This window comes from Castanea sativa, chromosome 10 (assembly GCF_040712315.1).
Source record: "Castanea sativa cultivar Marrone di Chiusa Pesio chromosome 10, ASM4071231v1".
Classification (NCBI taxonomy): Eukaryota; Viridiplantae; Streptophyta; class Magnoliopsida; order Fagales; family Fagaceae; genus Castanea; species Castanea sativa.
The window spans coordinates 22,230,624-22,254,274 of NC_134022.1; the positions used below are offsets into that span (position 1 = coordinate 22,230,624).

The 23,651-nt window shown below is 39.3% G+C and overlaps 3 protein-coding genes across 3 annotated transcripts; 2 read left to right on the forward strand and 1 right to left on the reverse strand.

Annotated features, from left to right (window-relative positions):
• Positions 1 to 2,204: 2,204 nt before the first annotated feature.
• Positions 2,205 to 4,010, reverse strand: LOC142612231 (uncharacterized). The gene is made up of 2 exons (XM_075784349.1): positions 3,151 to 4,010; positions 2,205 to 3,000 (listed from the first exon to the last, which is right to left on the reverse strand). Exons 1-2 carry the CDS (start codon positions 4,008 to 4,010, stop codon positions 2,205 to 2,207), a joined length of 1,656 nt encoding a protein of 551 aa, XP_075640464.1.
• Positions 4,011 to 11,106: 7,096 nt separating this feature from the next.
• Positions 11,107 to 12,579, forward strand: LOC142612232 (uncharacterized). Its single transcript, XM_075784350.1, has 2 exons — positions 11,107 to 11,406; positions 11,887 to 12,579. The coding sequence occupies exons 1-2, from the start codon at positions 11,107 to 11,109 to the stop codon at positions 12,577 to 12,579; spliced, it is 993 nt and encodes a 330-aa protein (XP_075640465.1).
• A 1,351-nt stretch (positions 12,580 to 13,930) lies between these two features.
• Positions 13,931 to 14,530, forward strand: LOC142612233 (uncharacterized). Its single transcript, XM_075784351.1, has one exon. The coding sequence runs from the start codon at positions 13,931 to 13,933 to the stop codon at positions 14,528 to 14,530; it is 600 nt and encodes a 199-aa protein (XP_075640466.1).
• Positions 14,531 to 23,651: the final 9,121 nt, after the last annotated feature.

Below are 23,651 nucleotides of genomic sequence, written 5' to 3' on the forward strand. Positions count from 1 at the left end.
GAAAAAGAGGTCAGGGGAGTAAAAACCTTGTTGAAATTGAGGAAGAAGAAACCGACCCTCCTGCCAAAGAACCTCAGACGAGCAAAGGGCAATCAAAGAAGCCCCCACACACTGGGACCTCTAAAGAGACAAGTGGAGACCCACCAAGAAAAGCTTCAGTATGGTGTCCCAACTTTACCTTGAGCTCGAGCAGTCCAGTGCTTGATGATGCCAACCTGAGGGACCTAAAGAAAGGTAGCTCAAGCTTAGTGGCTGAATGCCTAGAAAAGGCACTTTGCTTACCCGAGGATATGGTTGAACTGAGGTCGTTCTGAAAAAGAGAAGTCTTTTTATCATTAAAGCAAGATTTAGCTAAGGTATTACACTACTACTCTGTCTGAGCATAACTTCATTGCCTTCATATTTTTATGATTATTACCAAACCTTCATCTCATCACCATTTTTCTGTGTTTACGTGATAGGCCGTCCAAGCTTCTTTTATGGCTGAAGAATAGGTAGATCATTCCCTGGACTTCGCCAGAAAAGCTGAAAGCAATATGGAAGCAGCTATAAAGGCTCAAACTGATGCAGAGCAGAAATTAAAAGATGCTCTTGCCCAACTATCTAAAGTGGAAAAAGCCTACAAGAATGCTGAGTCAGCACTTCTAAGTTATGAGAAACAAGCTAATGGCCCTAGAAGCCCAAAAGAAAGCTCAAAATAGATTAGCTTTGACCATAGTTGATTTGAAGCAGACAAAAAAGCAACTTGAGGCCAAAGACCAAGAGAAAGCTGATGCGGAACAGGCAGCTTATGATGCAGGGATGAAGAAGACCGCAGAAAGTCTGACTGCCCAGCTCATGGACGTTGCGCGGGCTTTTTGCTTGGAGGTGTGGGGCCAGGCTTTGGATGCCGCAGGGGTATCCACTGAGTCTGAACTTCGATCTCTAGAACAAGTATATTATCCCCCGGCCTTGCACGTAGCACCCCCACGTCCCAAGCTTCCAGCTGACCTTAGCTCTATTCCCCCTACATCCAATGTTTCTCCAGACCATCAACCTTCCTCCACTGCAGCTAAAGGAAAAGAAAAAGAAGGAGATGCACTGCCAACCACTAAAACAGGAATTGCTGCAGATGAAGAAGATGTGATTGAAATTGTGAAGTCGAAAAAGAAGAGAAAAGATAAAGATGTAGAAAAGAGGGATCCTAAGGAAAAGCAATCAATAGCCTGAAATGTTAGCCTTAGGAACTTATTAACATTCTGTCATTGGCCGTTAAAGGCTTAGCCAATGAGACTTTTGCTATTATTCTTTTGCATTTTATGTTTTTTTTATTATAAAATCCCCATATGTTGCTTTTAGTTTTTAATTTTATTAGTGAGAAAACAATTCTATGAAGTTTCTGATTCACATTCATTCTTCATACTTAAAGAATCTAAATATTAAGCTAAAGAACCAATGTTAATCTCAGTTTACATTGTTAAGCTCAACGTTTAAACTAAGCTCAATTTAAATAAGAACCAATGCGTTAGTTTCCCTATGCTTGTGGCTCGAGGAGCCAAAGAAGACTTAGGCTCAGTTTAACACTTAAAAGTATTTTGTGTTGATTTTACTTGTGCTTATGGCCCGAGGAGCCGACCAAGGATTAAGTTCAACTCAAAACTCAAAATGTTTTGTTGTCGTGTTAATTTCTCTTAGACTTGTGGCCCGAGGAGCCGAACAAGGCTAAAGTCAGCTCAACACTCAAATCGCTTTGTCATCAGGATAATTTCTCTTAGACTTGTGGCCCGAGGAGCCGAACAAGGCTAAGGTCAGCTTAACACTCAAAATGCTTTGTCATCGGGTTAATTTCTCTTAGACTTGTGGCCCGAAAAGCCGAACAAGGCTAAGGTCAGCTCAACACCCAAACCGCTTTGTCATCGGGTTAATTTCTCTTAGACTTGTGGCCCGAGGAGCCGAACAAGGCTAAGGTCAGCTTAATACTCAAAACGCTTTGTCATCGAGTTAATTTCTCTTAGACTTGTGGCCCGAGGAGCCAAACAAGGCTAAGGTCAGCTTAACACTCAAAATGCTTTGTTATCGGGTTAATTTCTCTTAGTCTTGTGGCCCGAAAAGCCGAACAAGGCTAAGGTCAGCTTAACACTCAGAAAGTATCTATAGCCAAATAAAGAAGTGTAGACTAATAAAACAAAATAAGCCTACAATTTATACAAAAGAAGGCCCTTTATTTAATAATAATAACGTCGTAAATTGTTTACATTCCAAGGGCAAATGACTGTTTTTCCATCTAAATCCTCCAAGCGATAAGCCCCAACACCTGCTACAGACGTAATTCTATACGGTCCTTCCCAGTTGGGACCTAGCTTTCCCCAGGCAGGATTCTTTGCTGTTCCCACCACTTTTCTCAAAACCAAATCCCTTGGCACTAAAGGCCTCGGCTTCACTCCTTTATCATATGTTTGTTTGAGCTTCTGTTGATAACTGCCCATCTTCACGCTAGCTACTTCTCTTCTTTCCTCAATAGTATTTAAACTATCGCATAGCATACGCTGATTGCCCTTAACACTATACTGCTCAAATCTCAAGGTGGGGAAGCCTAACTCCAAAGGGATTACTGTCTCCATTGCGTACGTCATTGAAAAGGGTGTCTCACCAGTTGACCTTCGGGGAGTAGTGCGATAAGTCCACAATACATGAGGCAACTCCTCTACCCATCTACCTTTAGCATCATCTAACCTCTTCTTCAACCCAGCTAAAATGACTTTGTTTGTGGCCTCGGCTTGACCATTTCCTTGAGGGTACGCCGGTGTTGAATACCCATTCCTTATTCCCAGATCCCCACAATACCTTCGAAAAGCTTTGCTATCAAACTGAAGTCCATTATTAGAGATCAAAGTATGTGGAACTCCAAAGCGAGTAACAATATTCTTCCAAATGAACCTTTTAGCATCTACATCCCTGATGTTAGCTAGTGGTTCAGCTTCTACCCACTTAGTAAAGTAATCTGTGCCGACGAGGAGCCACCTTCTATTACCAATCGCCCGAGGAAAAGGTCCGACGATATCCAAGCCCCATTTAGCAAACGGACATGGATTGGATAATGGATTTAAGACTCCCCTTGGTTGATGAATATTTGGTGCAAACCTTTGACACTGGTCACACTTCTTTGCGTACTCCTGGGAAGCTTTCTGCATATTTGGCCACCAAAACCCCTGAGTTATGGCCCTGTGAGCTAAAGATCTTCCCCCAATGTGACTTCCACATATTCCCTCACGCAATTCTTCTAATACAGGCTCAACAGCTTCAGGATGTACACACAACAAATATCGTCCTGAGTAAGAACGTTTGTACAACTTCTGCTCCTCGGAAAGCCAATAATGGGGAGCACTTCTCTGTACTTTTTCTGCATCCACTTTGTCCTCGGGTAATAAACCATGTTTTAAAAAGGCAACAATCGGATCCATCCAACTCAGTCCCACATGAATGCTATGAATCCCAACTGCCGGGACGCCAGCAAGACTGGAACTCATCAAATCCTCCACCATCACCGTCCGCGGAAGCTTCGATCCCAAGGACGTGGCTAGCATGGCCAATGAATCAGCATGGGCATTCTGCCCTCTTGGAATTTGTCTCACTTTAAAATTTTTAAACATGCCTAACACCCCTTTCACTCTGTTGAGATATTTCATCATCCTCTCATCTCTAGCCTCAAATTCTCCATTGAATTGTCCAACAAGTAACCTAGAATCATAATAGAATTCTACCATTTCTCCTCCCAAGTGCTTAACTATTTGAGCACCTGCCAAACGAGCTTCATATTCGGCCTCATTGTTAGTGCATTCAAATCCCAGCCGTAATGACTTTTCCATGATTAACTTCTCAGGGGTGACCAACACAATCCCAATCCCTGCCCCCTTTCGGTTAGATGCCCCATCCGTATAAACTTCCCAAAGGAGAACTTTAACAGGCCCAATAGACATCACTGTAAGTATGACATCTTCTTGCTTAACGTTGCCCTCCGTAAACTCCGCCATGAAATCGGCAAGAACCTGTCCTTTGATAGCTGTCTAGGGTATATACTTAACATCATAGGCTCCAAGCCTCGTTCCCCACTTTGCCACCCAACCAGTGTAATCTAACTTCCTCATAAGAGCCTGTAAAGGCAATTGGGTAAGTACTACTACTGTGTGGGCTTGAAAGTAATGAGGAAGCTTTCTTGTTGCATGCACGAAGGCTAGCACAGCCTTTTCCAAGGGTAAATACCATTTTTCCTCTTCTTGCAAAGATTTACTAATGTAATACACCGGCTTTTGAATTCCATGGTCATTCCGTACAAGGACAAGACTTACAGCATAATCCGAGATTGCCAAATAGGCATACAACACCTCTTCCTTCTCCGGTCTTGATAATATCGGCGGATTCGCCAAATATTGTTTTAAATCCTCAAAAGCCAGGTCACATTCATCAGTCCACTGAAAGTCCTTCCATTTATGCAAAAGATGATAAAAAAATCGACACCTGTTCGCCGATCAAGAAATGAACTGATTTAATGCCGCTGCCATACCAGTCAGCCTTTGCACCTCATTAGGATTTCGAGGAGGATGCAAACCCATATAGCCCTAATCTGGTCGGGATTAACTTCAATTCCCCGATGTGTTATCATATACCCAAGAAATTTTCCTAAACTCACTCCAAAAGAGCACTTGGAAGCATTCAAAAGCAATTTGTGCCTCCTCAGGACCGAGAAAGTTTGTTCCAAGTACATCAAATGGTCTTCTACCCTTTTGCTTTTAATTACCATATCATTAATATACGCTTCCATGTTACGCCCCAACTGCAATTCAAACATTTTAGTCACCATTCTTTGATAAGTGGATCATGTATTCTTGAGACCAAAAGGCATTACTCGATAATAATAATTGCCATTAGGAGCACGAAAAGCTGTTTTCTCCTGATCAACCAATGACAAAGGTATCTAATGATAACCCTAAAAAGTATCCAGGAAGCTCATCCGAGGATGCCCAACAGTTGCATCCACTAGCTGATCAATTCTCGGAATGGGGAAAGGGTCCTTTGGGCATACCCTATTCAAATCAGTGAAATCGACACAAACTCTCCACTTCTGGTTCTTCTTTTTAACCACAACAGTGTTAGCAAGCCATTCAGGATAAAAAGTCTCTTTAATTGCCTCAGCTTGTTTTAACTTATTGACCTCTTCTTTTACAACCTCGACATGCTCTTGAGACGCACGCCAAGGCGGCTGTTTGCGGGGCACTGCCTCGGGACTAACATTCAAATGATGGCAAATGAACTCTGGGTCAATTTCCGGGACATCATATGTCGTCCAGGCAAAAACATCAACATTAGCCTTCAAGAACTTAACTAATTCCACCTTTTCCAATGCAGGCAACTGGGATCCCACTTGGAAATATCTCTCCTTATCCTCCCCTATAAATACCTTGTTAAGCTCTTCAGCAGAATCTCCATTCAAATCAGCACCCAGCCCTGGGCAGGTTCCTTTAATTGCTATAAAGTTTTCTGAGTTGCCCTCATTTCCGAATTTTCACCTCTTCAAACAATCACGAACATTACACACTGCCTGGCTACTGACTAACTACCATGTAACACTCCCACCCTTCCACTGATGGGATACTTCACCTTTACGTGCAAAGTTGATGAAACTGCCCCCATTGCATGGAGCCATGGCCTAGCCAATATAGCTGTGTAGGGTGAATATGCCCTGACTACTATGAAGTTAACCTAGACCTCTTCGTCCTCAACCTGCACAGGCAACCTAATCATTCCCCGCGAAATTACCGACTTCCCATCAAAGCCTACCAATGGTGAATCATATTTTTCCAAGTTCTCGACTTTCAGATTTAAACCATTAAATAAGTCAGGATACATAATTTCCGCTCCACTTCCGTCATCTACCAAGACTCGTTTCACGTCATATCCCCCGATCCAAATAGTTACTACCAAAGCATCATCATATGGTTGGCATGTTCCCTCCTTATCTTCCTCAAAAAAACCCAATACTGGAGTTGCCGAGAACCTCATCCTTTTAGCTAGTTGACTGCCCCCTTCCACGGCTTCATTCCCAAAACCACCATGCACGGACATGACTCGAGAAGGCTCCTCGGCCCCTCTCCTCGACTTTGCCAAAATGACATTAATGGTGCCTAATGCTGGTCGGGGAGTATTTCCACGATACATTCTCGTCCCTTGATGCCCAAATTGCCCTTCCGGCCGAGATAAGAAATGATTGAGCTTTCCCGCCTTAGCTAATTAGTTCAAATGATCACGCAACGCCCTACATTCTTCCGTAGTATGTCCCTTGTCCTGATGATAATGACAATGAAGACTTTGGTTTCTTAAGGATGCATCTCCACTCATTTTATTAGGCAATCTAAAATAAGGTTCATTCCGTATCTTCTCCAATATTTGGTGCACGGGTTCCTTGAACAGTGAATTAATCACAGGGGTTCCGACTGGCTAGGGATGACTTGAGAAATCTCGCCTAGGACGATTGCCTTGATACCCCATCCCTCGAAGATCTTTCTTTTTCGGAAGTAGTTTTGCTTTTCCTTTGCTTTGAATTTGATCCTCCTCGACTCGTTTATACTTGTCTATACGATCCATAAGTTGGCGCATATTTAAAGCCGCTTTCATTATTAAGGACTTCCTCAGGCCGTGCTCGGTAGGAAGCCCCACCTTAAAAGTCCTCATAACCACATCTTCAACATCTCCATCGATTTCATTATAGGTTTCCTAGTACCGATCTGAATAAGTTTTGAGCGTTTCTCCTTCCCTCATTGCCATAGATAGCAATGCATCTAAAGGCTTAGGGACCCTACTACATGTTATGAACCGAGCTCCAAATGCCCTTCTCAGCTCTTCAAAGGACCTTAAGGATCCTTCCTCCAAAGCATCAAACCATCGCATGGCCACTAGCCCAAGGCTGGAAGGAAAGACTTTACACATCAACGCTTCATTACTCAAATGAACTGCCATCTTCTGATTAAAATGGCTAACGTGTTCCACAGGATCAGTCCTGCCATTATAAATGGTAAATACAGGTTGAGAAAATCTATGAGGGAGCTTTGCCTTGTTTATCTGTGCTACGAAAGGGGATTTAGAGATTTGCCTCAAAACTTTACTCATAGCATCATTTCCCGTGCCTTGATACGACCATTCCCCAACTCGTTTCCCCCCCCCCCCTCTTCTTCACCTTACCCCCAGAAGAAGGAATAAAACGGGACTCACTAGGAAAGGACTTAGATGCCTAATGATCATCTCCCCCTCGTCTTTCCTCGGAGCTATCACTAAACGAGTAAGATAGGCTCCGCCTATCGCGTTTCCTCCGTTTCAGCCTTTTGCACAGACAGTCTATCTCTGATTGTATCTTTTGCAACTCATCATCGCGAGAGACCTAACCCCCAGTATGTGATCGTCGTCCACCTGCACGATCACTATGATACGATTCCACCACCACACTTGGAGTGCGTTGCCTACCGTTTCTGCGTTGCATGCTTATAGTTTGATTCTCCCTTTGTGAACCCACTGATTCTTCCCTTTCTTGACTTGCCTCCGCCATTTATCCTCAAACCAGAACGTCACGCTTTATTGTTCCCACAGACGGCGCCAATTGTAAGGACCAAAAATAATGCACAAGCCCAACAGCCCAAGGAAGGTCTAATAATTCACGGCCCAAAGCAATAAATTTGTAGAGAGGGAACGAAACAATAAAGATATTGGCGTTCTGATCCAATTATCAAAATTAACAATACACTCTTTAAGACTTTCTCTCACCAGAATTCACCCCCTCCTTCTCCGTTTCTACCTCTCTTATTTATACTCCTTGCCCTTACTATCTCAACCCTTCATCTCTCACCTCACTAACCTCATTTGTTGACACTTGTCCATTTACTTGTAGTCGGTAATGGAAAAAAGTTCTAGTTCTGTGCCTTGCACTGTTCAAGTCACCTCCACATTAATGCAACAGATAAAGCTAGTACTCCCTATTCAATGCGGCCAGAAAGCTTGGTGCAGAACATTTAATGCGGTGTTCACAGTTACCTACCCTCACTCCAGATATTTTCAATATCTCTCTAATGCATCGCTGATTTACCCTTTGTATTTCTCAGGGTCATCCTCCTTCTACCTTCTCAAATCCTTGGGCCCTTGACTTCCATCCTCCTTTAGTCCTTACGCTTCACAGCCGATCCTCGGGTCTTCATCTTAAGTCCTCGGGTCTTCGGGTTTTCATCTTAAGTCCTCGGGTCTTCGGGTCTTTGTCTTAAGTCCTCGAGTCTTTGGATCTTTGGGTCCTCACATACTATATCATAAAAGTTGAGCTTAGAAGCCATGGTTATGCCAAGTGGCTTCACCAAATTGTAGAAATTTTTTCAGATTTTAAAAAAATTATATATATAATTTTTCTTCTCTTATAATTTCTAAGTTGATAAAAATATTAATTTGATTACAATCCAAATTCTTCATCTAATCCTTTTCTAATTATAATATATATATATATATATATATATATATATATATATATATATATATATATATATAAGTTGAAAAAAATCTTAATTAAAAAAAACAACAAAAAAATCTTACACGTTAATCTTACAAGTTTTAGATTTAGATTATTTATAAAATAGTTATAATTGCAAAAAAATTATTAGATTTAAAAAAATAGATATAAATTTTCTTTTCCTGTAAATTCTAAGGTGATAAAAATCATAATTTGTCCAAATTCTTCCTCTAATCATTTTCTTATTATAATATGTATGTTGAAAAAAATCTTTACTAGAGAAAACAGCAACAAAAAATCTTAAACCCAAATGTTTGATAACAAAAACAAAAGCACACGTAAAAAGAAGAAGTGGTACACTTTTTTTTTTTATAATTATAATAGAATGATAATTAATGATTAATTTATTATTATATAATTCTTATATATTAAAAATCTAACAGATTTTTAATACATGCTTTTAATAAAAAAAAATTGGTATAATTTTTTTTCTTATCTTCTTCTCCTATAATTATATTACTACACGTAAAAAGAAAATAGTAACCTAACAGCAACATACTACATTTAAAAAATGTCTTTACAAAATTCTATTCAACTAATATTAGATTAACATTAGACTTTTTGTTCATATCAACTTCTTCAAAGTTTCAACTACCACATTCGCATTAAAATACTGGCAACAGCTTTATCAGTTGCATTGATGAGGAAGTGACTTGAACAGCAGATCTACAGCTAAGCAACTCCTTCCATCACCTTCACTAGAAGTCCAATGGGACAAGTGTCCTAATGAGAGTTTAGAGAATTGTAGGTGGAGGACTAGGATGCAAGGAGCTTAGGAATATATAAAGGAAAATAACTTCTAGAGAAAGGGGATTTGGAAAAAATCAAGGGAAAAATATTAGGGTTAGAACAGTGACTAAGAAAAAAAAGAGAGAGAACAGTGTATACATCTGCACAAGAGTATTGTCCTTGGGCAAGCCTATAAAGAACTATCAATATGCTTAATCTTTGACTTTCGCTTATATCTTCTTTATCTGTATCCTCAGGCGAAGCCTAACTTGTTTCATCCCACTCTCTTTATAAATATCTATTAGTTTGGGCCTAGTCAGGTTATACTAATTTCACTATTCTAAGTGGGCTTGGGTGACCTGATTTTGTATTCCTACAATTGGCGTCGTTTGTGGAAACAACTAGAGCAGGCCCTAGGCTTAGGCCAATTAGGCCATTGCCTAGGGCACCTTACTACCCAAATTTGGGAGCAAATTTTTTTATTTATTTTAATTTTTATATATAAATATTTTTGGGAGATATTAAAACATTTTAATTTACTTTTTTTTCACTATTAAGAAGGCTCAAAGAATTAAGTAATGCTAGAAATAGAAATAAGACAAATTTAAATAAATACAAATAGAAGTGTTACTAATCACAAGTAACTTTTATTTATTTAATTATTTTTATACAAGATAAAAATTCTACTCTAGTCTAATCTAAGTGTATATGTATGTGAAACTCTCTTCTAGAGACTTAAATCTCGGTCATTGCCCCCAACACCCCACAAAAACTTATACTTGTGGAGTGATCACTGCACCAAGGGTTCGTGCTGGTCTTCATAACTTTTATAATTTGATTTGATAATGAATATGATAGGTGAATTCAATAAGCTATTGAATGCATTTTTTAATGAATTTTTTTGATTAATGATATATCTTTGTAATTCTCATGTTGTAAATTTTATAATATTTCTAGTATTTTTGTAAGCCTCATGTCATTGATCACATTCATTACAACACTAGTTTGTAGTAAAATTTGTTAAAACTTTAGCATTTTCTTTAAAAAATCATATTAAAAAGTAAAAAGAATGGATTTGAAAAAAATTATTGTATAAAATGCTAGTTAAATATTATTTAAGTGATAACATAAAGGCCCCATTTGAAGATTTCGCCTTAGTCCTCCAAAATGCTTGGGCCGACCCTGGAAACAACATCTTGTTTTGGGGTTTGTGCTAATTAGCCATGGCTAAACTGGAACAAAAAAGGGAAGAATTTGTTGGTTTGTAAAGGGAAAATCAGTTTATTAACCTGGAGCGAAGGAGGGACAGACATCATACACTAAGTGTTATGGTAGAGTCATACCATACGGAACGTATTGAAAGGAGTCACTCAAGGACCGGGAGCCATGTTTTGCACGAACAGGAAACGCGAAAGCCGAAACTTGAGATAGATCACTTATGCAAGAAACTACAGCGAATGGAGCATGATAGAAGGAGTCCATCATCCTCACCAAGTGACAGACCTGAGGAGAGTAAGGATCGTTCATATCGCCATAGGTTTAGAACCCTACCCAGTGAGTCCTTCTCAACATCTTCACACCAGGATAAACTAGAAAAAGACAAATTCAAGCATGGGCAAAGGTCATCTCATCATGGCATAGGGAATGGCGCAATGAGTAAGGCACTTCAACAAATCTCAAAGTCGCCCTTTGTTAGGAGAATTAACAAGGCCAAGCTTCCCCAACGGTTTTCACAACCAACGTTCACTCTCTACAATGGAAGGATTGATCCCATAGAGCATACGAGCCACTTCAGCTAAAAAATGGAAGTTCACTCTGGCAATGAAGCCCTTATGTGCATGGTACTCCCCTTCAACCTCGAGCCCATGGCTATGCATTGGTTTGATGCTTTGCAAAAGGGGTCAATACAATCCTTTGGGGAATTGACAAGGGTATTTGGTACTAGGTTTGTGATGTGCAGCAGGGTCTCCAAGACTTTAGACTCTCTGCTATCTATGGCAATCAGGGAAAAGGAGACTCTCAAGACTTATTCTGATAAGTATTGGAAAATGTACAATGAAATAGATGGGGACTTCGAGGACGTGGCAATGAGAACTTTTAAGGTAGGGCTTCCGACGGAGCATGAGTTGAGAAAGTCATTAACAATGAAGCCTACCTATAGTATGCGTTAGCTTATGGATCATATTGACAAGTATAAACGAGTAGAGGATGATTAGACCCAAGGCAAAGGCAAAGTGATGGCTTTTCCTGAAAAGAGGGATTCTCAAGGAGGAGGATATTAAAATAACCGACCTATGAGAGATTTCCCAAACAAGACATCGTCTGCGGGTGCTCAGGTGGTTAATTCGTTATTTAAAGAGTCTATCTATCAGATACTGGAAAAGATAAAAAAAAATGAGTCGTATTTCAAATGGCCCAATAAAATGAGTGGGGACCCATCCAAAAGAAATTAAAGCCTTTATTGCCATTGTCATTAGGAAAAAGGACACACCACTGAAGATTGTAGGACTCTACGCAATCACCTGGGTCAAATAGTGAAGGCAGGGAAGTTGAGTCAATTCTTGCACTAACCCACTGGACAGTTTGGACAGCCCGAAACTGGGTATCAGAGGGACGGAGCTCCTCGACCAGCCCTGGGCACCATTAACGTCGTTTCTGCTAAACCTAAGGATGACGCTGGAACCTGTTCGGGGGTTATGTCTGTGGTTTCGGTTTCTGACTTGAAGGACAGGAGTCTGGCTCACAAAAACGCCAAAATGGTGTTCATGCCCACTTTAGGCTTTTCAAAAGAGGATAAGAAAGGGACACTCCAGCCAATTGATGATGCCCTAGTGGTAACTGTTAGGATCAGGGGATACGATGTAAAAAGGGTCCTGGTAGACCAAGGAAGTGGGGCAAAAACTATGTACCCGGATTTGTATAAGAGGCTGAAACTCAAGTCGGAGGACTTGGAGAAGTATAATTCACCGCTAGTGGGCTTTAATGGGAGATTGGTAATTCCCTGCGAAATGATAAGGTTACCTGTGCAGGTTGGGGATGAGGAGGTGCAAGTTAATTTTATCATGGTTGAAGCCTACTCCCCTTATATGGCTATCCTTTCCAAACCGTGGTTACATTCTATGGGGGCAGTCTCCTCAATCTTGCATCTCAAGGTCAAATATCCCACCCAAGGAAGAGTAGGAGAATTTGTGGGAAGTCAGGCCACGGCCAGGCAATGTCTGGTGGCGGCCATCACCTGGCCTCCCGTGGATCACGCTGTGGTGGAAGAGGAATGAATCCCATAGCAGTAAAAGGGTCCTGAAATTGGACAGGAAACCGAGTTGCAAGAAATATTGTCCAAAAAATTGGAAAGGATTTTAATCGGTCAGGATGAGGAGAAATATTTTCAAGTGGGGTCATAGTTGCCACCCTTGGAGAAAGCAGTGTTAGTAGAGTTTCTGGAAGATAATATTGACGTTTTTTCTTGGAGTACTTATGACATTCCTAGGATTGATCTCGAGTTTATTTATCACCAGTTGAATGTAAGTTCAAGTGCAGTACCACAAAGACAACCACCTGCGTTCTTCTAAAGAGCATGTAGAGGCCATAACGGTGGAGGTAAACAAGCTCAAACAAGCTAGAGCAATTAATGAAATCTTCTATCCTGAGTTGCTGGCCAATACTGTGGTAGTAAAGAAGAAGAACGGAAAATGGCGAGAGTGTGTGGACTTCACAAATTTGAATAAAGTTTGTCCAAAGGATCCTTTCCCTATTCCCAGGAATGATCAGTTAGTGGATGCAACAGTTGGACATCATCGGATGAGCTTCTTGGATGTTTTCTAAGGGTATCATTAGATCCCCTTAGCACTACCCGACTAGGAGAAGACCACTTTCCGAACTCCCACTAGCAATTATCACTAACGGGTGATGCCCTTTGGCCTTAAAAATGCAAGATCCACATATCAAAGAATGGTGACACGCATGTTTGAGTCACAGATTGGGAGAAATGTGGAGGCATAAATTGATGACATGGTGGTAAAAAGCAAGTAGGTTGAGGAACGCTTGGCAAACTTAGGGGGGTGTTTCAATATTATGAGAACATAGATTGCGCTTAAATGCATCTATGTGTTCTTTCGGGGTTGGCTCGAGAAAGTTCTTAGGCTATATGATCACGTACCAAGGAATTAAAGTCAATCCCGATCAAATTAAGGCCATTAGTAATTTGCACCCTCCTCAGAGTCCTAAGGAGGTACAAAAGTTGACAAAAATGGCAACAGCCCTGAATAGGTTTATGTCTCGATCAGCAGACAAGTGTCGTCCATTTTTCCAGCTTCTTCAGAAGTGGAAGGACTTTCAATGGATCAAAGAGTGTGTGTTGGCCTTTGAGGAGCTTAAACGGTATTTGTCACACCCCCTATCCTCTCTAGTCCTGAGAAGGAAGAGGTGTTATATGCATACCTAGCAGTCACGGATTATGTAGTTAGTCTAGTTTTGGTTAGGAATGGGAACGGAGTACAAAGGCCCGTCTACTATGTTAGTAAATCTCTACAAGAAGCTAAAACACACTATCTACCCTTGGAAAAGGCGGTGTTGGCCATTGTACATGCCACAAGGAAGCTCCCACACTATTTTCAAGCACATACTGTGATGGTACTCACCCAACTCTCTTTGCAAGCACTCTTACTAAAATCAGATTACACGTGCAGGATAGCTAAATGGGGAACCATGCTGGGAGCCTATGAAATTAGGTATATGCCTCGTACTGCAGTAAAAGGACAAGTCTTGGCAAATTTTGTGGTAGAATTTACAGAAAATATGGCCAAGAATGGAAATGGGGAAGTAGAGGTTATGATGGTCTTGACCCCTGGTGTTGCCATGTGGGATGTGTACATCGATGAAACAGCTAACCGAAAAGGATCAGGAGTAGGAATTGTGTTGATAACGCCTGAGAAGCTAGTAATGGAAAAGTCACTACATTTGGGTTTTCTGGCTACGGATAATGAAGCTGAGTATGAAGCTCTACTGCCTGGAATAGCAATGGTTAACAAGTTAGGGGGAGAAGTTGTAGAGGTATATTTAGATTCACGACTGATTGTAGGACAAATCAATGGTGAGTTTGAAGCCAGAGATGAGCTTATGCAAGGATACCTTGTTAAAGTTAGACAAGTTCAAACCTGTTTCAAGAGCTTCACTTTTAAGCAAATCCCGAGGGGGCAAAACTCCCATGCTGTCTCTTTGGCATGCTAGCAACCTCTTTAGGAGCAAATATACCTCGGGTTTTCCTTGTTAAAGACATGGCCAGTTCTAGCCTTGTAGAGAAGCCATCGATTGGGGTGCACAGTTCCTAGGTTAGGCCTCGTTGGATGGATCCCTTGGTTACTTTCTTGGAGCAAGAACATCTACCTGAGGACAAGGTTGAAGCAGAAAATATACGTAGGAAAGCCCCATGTTACTCGTTATCTGAGGAGCAAAAATTGTATAAACATTCCCACTCGGGACCATATCTATTGTGCGTGCATCCCGAGGCAGTTGAGCCCTTATTAGAGGAGCTACATGAGGAAATTTGTGGAAGTCATATTGGTGGGAGGTCTTTGCCCTACAAAGCCCTCACTCAAGCATATTAGAGGCCGAGCATGCAGAAGACTTCCCAGAACTATGTAAAGAAATGTGACCAGTGCCAGAGGTACGCCCCAAACATTCATCAACCAAGAGGGCCACTTTCCAATCCTTAGCCGTTTGCTCAATGGGGGTTGGACATTATGGAGCCATTCCCTCGAGCCAAAGGAAATCGAAGATGGCTCCTCGTCGGAACGGATTATTTTACTAAGTGGGTGGAAGCCGAACCTCTTTCTAACTTTAGGGACTTGGATGCTAAGAGGTTAATTTGGAGAAACATTATCACCACGTTTGGGGTCCCACACACATTGATCTCAGACAACGAGCTTCAATTTGACAGTAATACCCTCTGAAGGTATTGCGGAGAGTTTGGAATCAAGAACAAGTATTGTACTCCTGCCTATCCACAAGGGAATGGGTAGGCCGAGGCTACAAATAGGGCCATATTGTTTGGGCTGAAAAAAAAAGGTTAGACGATGCCAAAGGAAGGTGGGTAGAGGAATTGCCCCACATATTATGGACTTATCACACTACACCCCGAAGATCAATCGGAGAAACTCCTTTTTCAATGACTTACGGAGCTGAAGCAGTAATCCCTATTGAATCAGGATTCCCGACCTTAAGAACTGATTAGTTCAGCGTCAAGAAGAATAATCACCTGCTTTCAACTAGTTTGGAGCATATGAGGAAAGAAGGGAAATGGCTATGGTGAAAATGGTGCATTACTAGCAAAGACTTAAGCAAGGGTATGATAAAGGAGTGAAATTGAGGCCACTAACCCCGGGGGACTTAATTCTGAGAAAGGTAGTGGGAACAGTGAGGAACCTAGCCTAGGGGAAGCTGGGCCCCAGTTGGGAAGGCCCATACCGAATAACATCAGTGGTGGGCTTTGGGGCTTATTATTTAGAAGACTTAGATGAGAATGTGGTTCCACGCCCTTGGGATGTAAATAATTTACAACGTTACTATTATTAATAATATGAAGTTCTTTTCATACATTACTGGTTCATCTATGTATTACTGTGGCTGCAAGTTACATTGTAATCTCTTGGTGTAAAAGTTTCTAAGTGTTAAATAGAACCTCGGCCTTGTTCGACTCCTCAGGTCACAAGCCTTGGGTAAATTAACCTTTGTGTAAAAGTTTCTAAGTATTAAAAAAAATCTTTGCCTTGTTTGACTCCTTGGGTTACAAGCCTTGGGTAAATTAACCTATGTGTAAAAGTTTCTGAGTGTTAAACCGAACCTCGGCCTTGTTCGACTCCTCGGGTCACAAGCCTTGAGTAAATTAACTTATGTGTAAAAGTTTCTAAGTATTAAATAGAACCTCAGCCTTGTTTGACTCTTTGGGTCACAAGCCTTGGGTACATTAACCTTTGTGTGAAAGTTTCTAAGTGTTCAATAAAACCTCAGCCTTGTTCAACTCCTTGGGTCACAAGTCTTAGGTAAATTAACCTATGTGTGAAAGTTTCCAAGTGTTAAATAAAATCTCGGCCTTGTTCGACTCCTCGGGTCACAACCCTTGGGTAAATTAACATTTATGCAAAAGTTTCTAAGTGATTGAATGGAATCACAGTCTTGTTCGACTACTCAGGTCACAGGTCTTGAGCAGACTTGCCTTTGAACATCATAAATCCAAGGTAAAGTGAGTTTTACTTTAAATTTTGTCTAAGTGCTAGAATATTACTATGAATTACATTAAGTATCAATTTAACAGCTGCCTCGAGGTTCATTCAAGGTTGGAAGGTGTAGCGTTGGAAATGAATTAATTTAAACATAATTCAGCGCATGTCAAACAGTAGTAGAAAGGGAAGGAATGCAAATCATACTCAGACAAATGGAAAAAGATAGAGTAAAAGTTGAATATATTCGTTTCAGTTCAAAATTTTGATTACAATAAGAGGAAGATAAGGGAATCAACTAAACTAGGTCCGAATACAAAGTTAATTTATCATTTTTGACCTATGACTAAGTTATGCCAAGACCTCTTTCTCTTTCTCCTTCTTCTTCCTTTTCAGCTGCTCGACTTCAGCAACCTCCTCTGATTCCACGTCCACCACAAGAATAGGAGTTGGTTGTTCTTGCTCTTTTTCAAGGGTAGGGGTAGCAGCTGAAGTGGAGGTAGGTTGGACCGCGACGACTGTAGAACTTGGGTCAACTAGAGGCTGAGTCGGGGCAGGAGCTAGGCGCAAAGCTGGAAGATAGTACAGTGAGTTAGGAGCATGAAGCTCTGATTCAACACTAACTCTAGCTGCATTGAGGGCTTCACCCCAGACTTCAAGGCAAAAGACCCAAGTAACATCCCTAAGTTGGGCTATCAGACTTTGGGCAGTCTTAGTCATGCCTACATCATAGGCAGCCTGCTCAACAGTGGCTTTTTCAACATCCTTTGCCTCTAGTTGTTTCTGCTGTTGCTTGGCCTTTACCATGGCCAAGGCCAGCTGAATCTTGGCCTTTTTCAAGGCTGCTTGACCTTTACCATGGCCAAGGCTAGCTGAGTATCGACCTTTTTCAAGGTTGCTAAGGAATCTGTAGCTTGCTTCTCAAAACTGGTCAAGGCAGACTCAACATTTTTCCTAGATTTCTCCACCTCGACCAGATGGAACAGGGTGTCTTTAAGCTTATGTTTAGTCTTAGCTTAGGCCTTCTCAGCCGCTTCCTTTGGAGGTTGTCCCCCTTCAGAACTTTTGAAGGCCCTCGAAGAGGCGCTCTTTTTCTGCTAAGCCCTTGTTGTTCGGGGTTCCTTTGTTGGGGGCTGCTACAATGGGCATGTGATCTCCCCCTCCTCAGCACCCTCAGACCTTTTACCCCTTTGGCTTCTTTTTCATTTCTTATCAACGGCATCACCAAAGGACGCACGCGTGGGGGCAGGAGTGGGTGGTTAGGGCACCACTGGGATTGCTGCCCCCAGCATGGGCTGTAAGCAGAGCCAGTAGATCTAGGGTCTTCTCTTCTAGCACCATTCCTTCAGGGGTGTTTGCTACTTCTTGGCTGGCGCTGATTTGGGCAAGTAATAGATGGCGATGAGAGGGGCCAGGAAGATCTTCGGGATCTTTTTGTTGGTAAAAGATCTCGAAATCTTTATCTGTTACTTCCTGAGTGGGTTCCAAAGTGCACTCCCTGACTTCGTCATTCGAAGGTATAGGCTGCTCCTAGAGTAAAGTAGTTAGGTTACAAGTGGGGCTGGGAGTTGGGCATCTTGTGTTTCGGATGGAGGAGGCTCTGTTGTTAGAAAACTAGGAACTGCTTTGTCAATTAAAGCTAGCCTTGGGTCTTTAGCTTTGATTACGTGTTTGGGGCTTTGGAAACGCTTGGAGATGGGGTTGAACCCAAGGATCATGTGCATCGCCCAAAGCTGACCATCCTTGTGAAGAAAATTTATGATTTGAGGATTCGGTTTAGCTCAGGAAAGTTCACGAAGTTCTTGTTTGAGGCGGTATGATGTTCGTCTGCCAATAAACATACAACATAAATCATATATTAGAAAAAAAAATCCTTATAAAAATTTTTCTTTATATAAATAAGAGAATCTTACGTGCGTCTTATGTCTGTGGGAACCCTACCTGGCTCCCCCTCTTGGGTGGGACAGTGCAATCCATCATGCCAATCTCCTGAGATAATGAGAAAATCCTCATCTATACCCTTATTTAATTTAGGCATACATGAAATTAACCTAATGGTTAGGATCCTACATTTGATATAGTAGTTGGTCTCCTTCCCTTTTTGGCAGTTGTATACCCAGCTCACATCATGCCATGTGAGATTGGTCTCCATCTTACGGTTTATCATATCTACGCTACCGAGGACCCTAAAGACGTTGGGGGTGCATTGTGTGGGAGTCAACCTATAGTTCATAAGGAAGTCTCTAGTAACCCTACCTATGGGAATTTCCATCCCGCCTTCTATGAAGGCGATCATCGGAATCACTACTGAGCCGAGAGATCTGTTTAAGACCAGCCATTTGCCTAACTCACAATGTTGGAGTTCAACACCGTTAGGGATCTTATATTGAGCCCTAAAGGTAGCTGGCCTTCAGGATCTACTAACCTAGCAAATCTACCCATGAAGGTTTATGGTGTAGGTAAAAAAAAAATCTAAGTATAAAAATGAATGAATCCGGACGCACCTACAGGCAATAGAAGAATCTCTCATCGGACTGCTGCTTCAATGAAAAAATTTCAAAGTGAATAAATGGGGTAAATTTATCTCCAGTCCCTCCTTATATAGAGGTGAAAAAGGAGAGGTAAATTTCCTGCTCATAAATTATGGTAATTAAGGACCGTAGGATCACGATCTCACCATAGAATGTGGGCAGATAAGTAGCCGCCTGACACAATAAAAGACACATTGTAGATACCGAAGTGTCAAGAGCGTGCTAAGAACAGGTGAAGAGACGTTATCACGTGGAAAAACGCTTGGCACGTACTAATTGGGGTAGTACTACTAAAACCTTACTTTTTACCTCAGAGGCAATAGCAAGGTTTTAAGGGGCTATTGTGGGTACCTGAGGACCGAGAAAGGATAGCACAACTATAGCCTTCAGTCGTTCTTCATATAGAAGTATTTATAACCTAAGGAATAAGGTTGCCCAAGGAGAAGAGGGGAAGAGATAGAATGTCTTCTGGAAGTATAAGGGATTAGAAGGGTGTCTCAGTGGAAAAGCAACATATTTTTGGGAAGTCCCTAATAAAGTTTCACCTACAACCTCCGCATTAAATGACTGGCAACAACTTTATCAGCTGCATTGATGAGGAAGTGACCTGAACAACAGATCCACAGCTAAGTAGCTTCTTCTACCACCTTCACTAGAAGTCTAATAGGACAAGTGTCCTAATGAGAGTTTAGAGGATTGTAGGTGGAGGGCATGCAAGGAGCTTAAGAGTATATAAAGGAAAATAACTTCCAGAGATAGGGGATCTGGAAAAATCAAGGGAAAAAGATTAGAGCTAGAACAGTGACTGAGAGAAAAGAGAGAGAACAGTGTATACATCTGCACAAGAGTATTGTCCTTGGGCAAGCTTGTAAAGAACTATCAATATGCTTAATCTTTGACTTTCACTTATTCCTTCTTTATCTGTATCCTTGGGCGAAGCCCAACTTATTTCATCACACTCTCTTTACAACTATCTATTGGTTTGGGCCTAGTCAGGTAATACCAATTTCACTATTCTAAGTGGGCTTCGGTCGCCTGATTTTGTGCTCCTATAATATATATATATATATATATATATATATATATATATATATATATATATATATATATATTATAATAATAATAATAATAATAATAATAATAATAATAATAATCCATAATGAATACCTATAATACAATTCTTTTTCTCTATTCTTCTACTTGCAACATCTCTTCCTCTACCTACAACCTTGTGAGTATGTATTTACATATTTAAATGTTTACATTTACATTGCAATACAATATTTGAGTGTGGTAACCTAGAAAGCCTAGATAGTAGATACTAACGTAGTTCAATTATAGCTTAAATATTATGACTTTTTTTTTTTATAAAAAATTTTAGATAATGCAATTCATCTTTGATTTGGTGTTCCTAATTGATTATGCTGATTATTTCCTTACTTATGACAACATTAAAATAATTTATACGTAAACTTTTACATTTACATTGTAGTCTAGAAACTCTAAATACTTATATTTTGTAATTTATGGAATTTGTTTTATTTTTGTAATTTATGAAATTTGTTTTTGGTTATATATGCAAAAAATTTATATATGGTTAGCACTTCTACTACTCTACACATTAGCAAGTCTAATGGAAAGATTTTTAAGTGCCATACATATAAATATATATATATATATATATATATATATATAAACAAATTACAATTTTACTACTAAGAGCTTTTAGAAATTTAAAACTTGCCATAATTTTTAAAACATTTTTACTATTTTATTCGTTATTAAAAATTTAATTATATTATTAAAAAATATTTTTTTTAAAAAAAATTATATATAATTTTTTTATTAGGCCTTGCATCGCACGGGCATAATATATATATTAGTGTTTTAACAGTGACCCTTATATCGAAATAGGTCTGGGCTTGCATAATAGAGGGGTGTCCAAATGACACCTCTAGTCTTGTTTATTGAATAATATAAATGTTATTTGAGAATGGTATGGAAGGTTTATGGCTAGTTTTGATTTCTAATGTACAATTTCAACCTTTCCTTGTGTTTTATCTTTTATTAGTATGTAACCTTGTGTATATGCACAGGTACAATTAAAAATAATCATAATTATATGGTTCAAATTATAAATGATATTAACTTAAACTTTTTTTTAAACTATACATTTCTAAAATATGTAATGGTTTCTCATTATATATATATGATTTAGAATTTAATTGGTTTTAAACTTTTTAGTTTTTGCACTCAATAATTCACTTGCCACAAAAATTAAAAACTTAGATGAACATGTGGCGAAAAATTGGATTCAAATTGAAATCCAATTTGGAATCTAATTGGATTTGGACTCTTTAATTTTTACGCTCAATAATTCACTTAGCACTAGATTAAAAATTAAATAGGACATGTGGCTCAAAATTAAGAATCTAATTAGATTTTTTCTAAGTTTTATATATATATATATATATATATATATATATATATATATATATATATATATATATATATATTTTTCCTTATATATATATATATATATATATATATATATATATATATATATATATTATGCCTTCTTTTTACACAGGGTAACAAAAAGATACTACAGATTTCAACAGTTTTTTTTACACTAATCCGCATCAAATAGGAGTCGAGTCACATAAAAGGTTTTTTTTTTTCAAGAAACTACCAAATAATCCTAGAAGAAATGTATAATTTGGCCAAAAAAAAAAGAAAAAAAATGACCTGCGTCCTTTCTATGAAGTTTCTTAAGAGAGGATTTTTCTAATTTTGCCATTGAAATCATGGGCGGCTCTACATACGCAGGGTGGTCATAGGACTACTTTGACTTGCAAAATATGGCATATATATATATATATATATATATATATATATATTAAACTAACCTATTATGACCACCCTAATAAAAATGTTGAACACCCTGATTTAAAAATTACAAAAAATTTGGGTTCAACAAAAATAAGAATAATGCTACATTTATAACTGTGAAGACGTAAGTTGGTTCACGGCCCACTAGATTTGGACAATGGCCTAACAAGCCCACAACAATAAAATTTGTTAGAGAGTGAGTTTAATATTGAACGTTCAACGAGTCAAGTAAGAATCATTGCGGGTTAGTTTAATGCTGAAATGAACAAGAATAACAAGTTGAAATTGAAAAAAAAAAAAAACTCGGTCTAGTCCAAGGATGGTATGATCTTGTATTTAGCTCTCAAACTTATACAAATATTCAAGTTCTTGATTACAAGTAGTTCCTTCCTTTCTTTTTCTTCCCCCTTCTATAAAGGAATCCTTTCTTTTTTATACTCATTCCCCCCCTCTCATTTTAGCTTTCCACCTATTGATCAAGTAACTAATCTCATTGATACTTGTCCCATCAAAACCTTCTTGAAGTCCTTTATGGGTAGCTGTAAGGCTATAAGTCATTGTTCAGGCTATAAGTCATTGTTCAGGCATCACCTCCACATTAATGTTGTCAGTTGGTTAGATGCAGAGCATTCAATGTGGTAGTAGCAGCTTTATTCCCAGATATTTCTCAATTCTCTGTTGACCCTCCTCTCTCCAAAGCTTATCCTCCTTCTAAGCATGGTTGTCCCTTTCCTAGTACTTGTTGGGTGATCGGACTTCCACTCTATTTCCCAAGGAGGTTTGTCTCCTCGGACAACCTCAACTACTTGTCCTGACCAGCTCTCGTCCTCGGCATGATAACCTACTTGCCTTTACTAATACTTGTTTGTCCTTGGACTCTTTGATGTCCTTGGGCACGGCCCACGGCCCAATACCCTTATCTGAGTCATTTACTCCCACAATAACATTTTCACAATAATTTCACAATAAATTCAATGTGGTAAGCTGTTACTGATTCTAATTTGGGCTTAATACTAATATTATTTTTTACCTACCAATAAGAGTTTTTTGTGTAAGATTTATTGTAAAAATATTGAGGACGTAGCATTATTCCAAAATTAATTTTGCCCCCCAAACATAATCCTTAATCTCTTTTAAAAATTAAAAAAAAAACTTAAATAACAACAATAAATATTAGCCCAAATAACACCAAACAGAAACAAGATAAGACCGAACAACAACAAGTGATTTAATTATTCAACAAAAAACATACTATAAAACAAAAAGATAATAATTGCTAAACATTCAAATTTGTAGTTCGTTAGCCTATTCAATAAAATAATCTCTATTTTCATTTTTTTGTACAAAATGGTGCCAAGAAAAATATTGTGGTTGTCAGTTCTCCTTAATGGTGATGATAGTTATATTCTTTTTAGCTTTGAAGTCACAATAATTTTACTCTCCTTAGTGACTTGACTCACAATTGTAGCAAATTTTCAAGTTATCACTTAATTAGATTTTGTATAACTTAAATTTCTTAATGACCACCTTAAAAAAAACTTCTTAGAGTCTTAACTAATTCAAAAAGTATCACTTATTAGTTATTACCATAGTAATGCTTTTTTTTTTTTTGTGTGTGTTTCCTGAAAAAGTAATGTCTCTCCTATTTTGGCAAGGAAGAGCCTTTTGATTCTCATTCTATGTTTCTTTCTATGCATACATAAAAAGTTT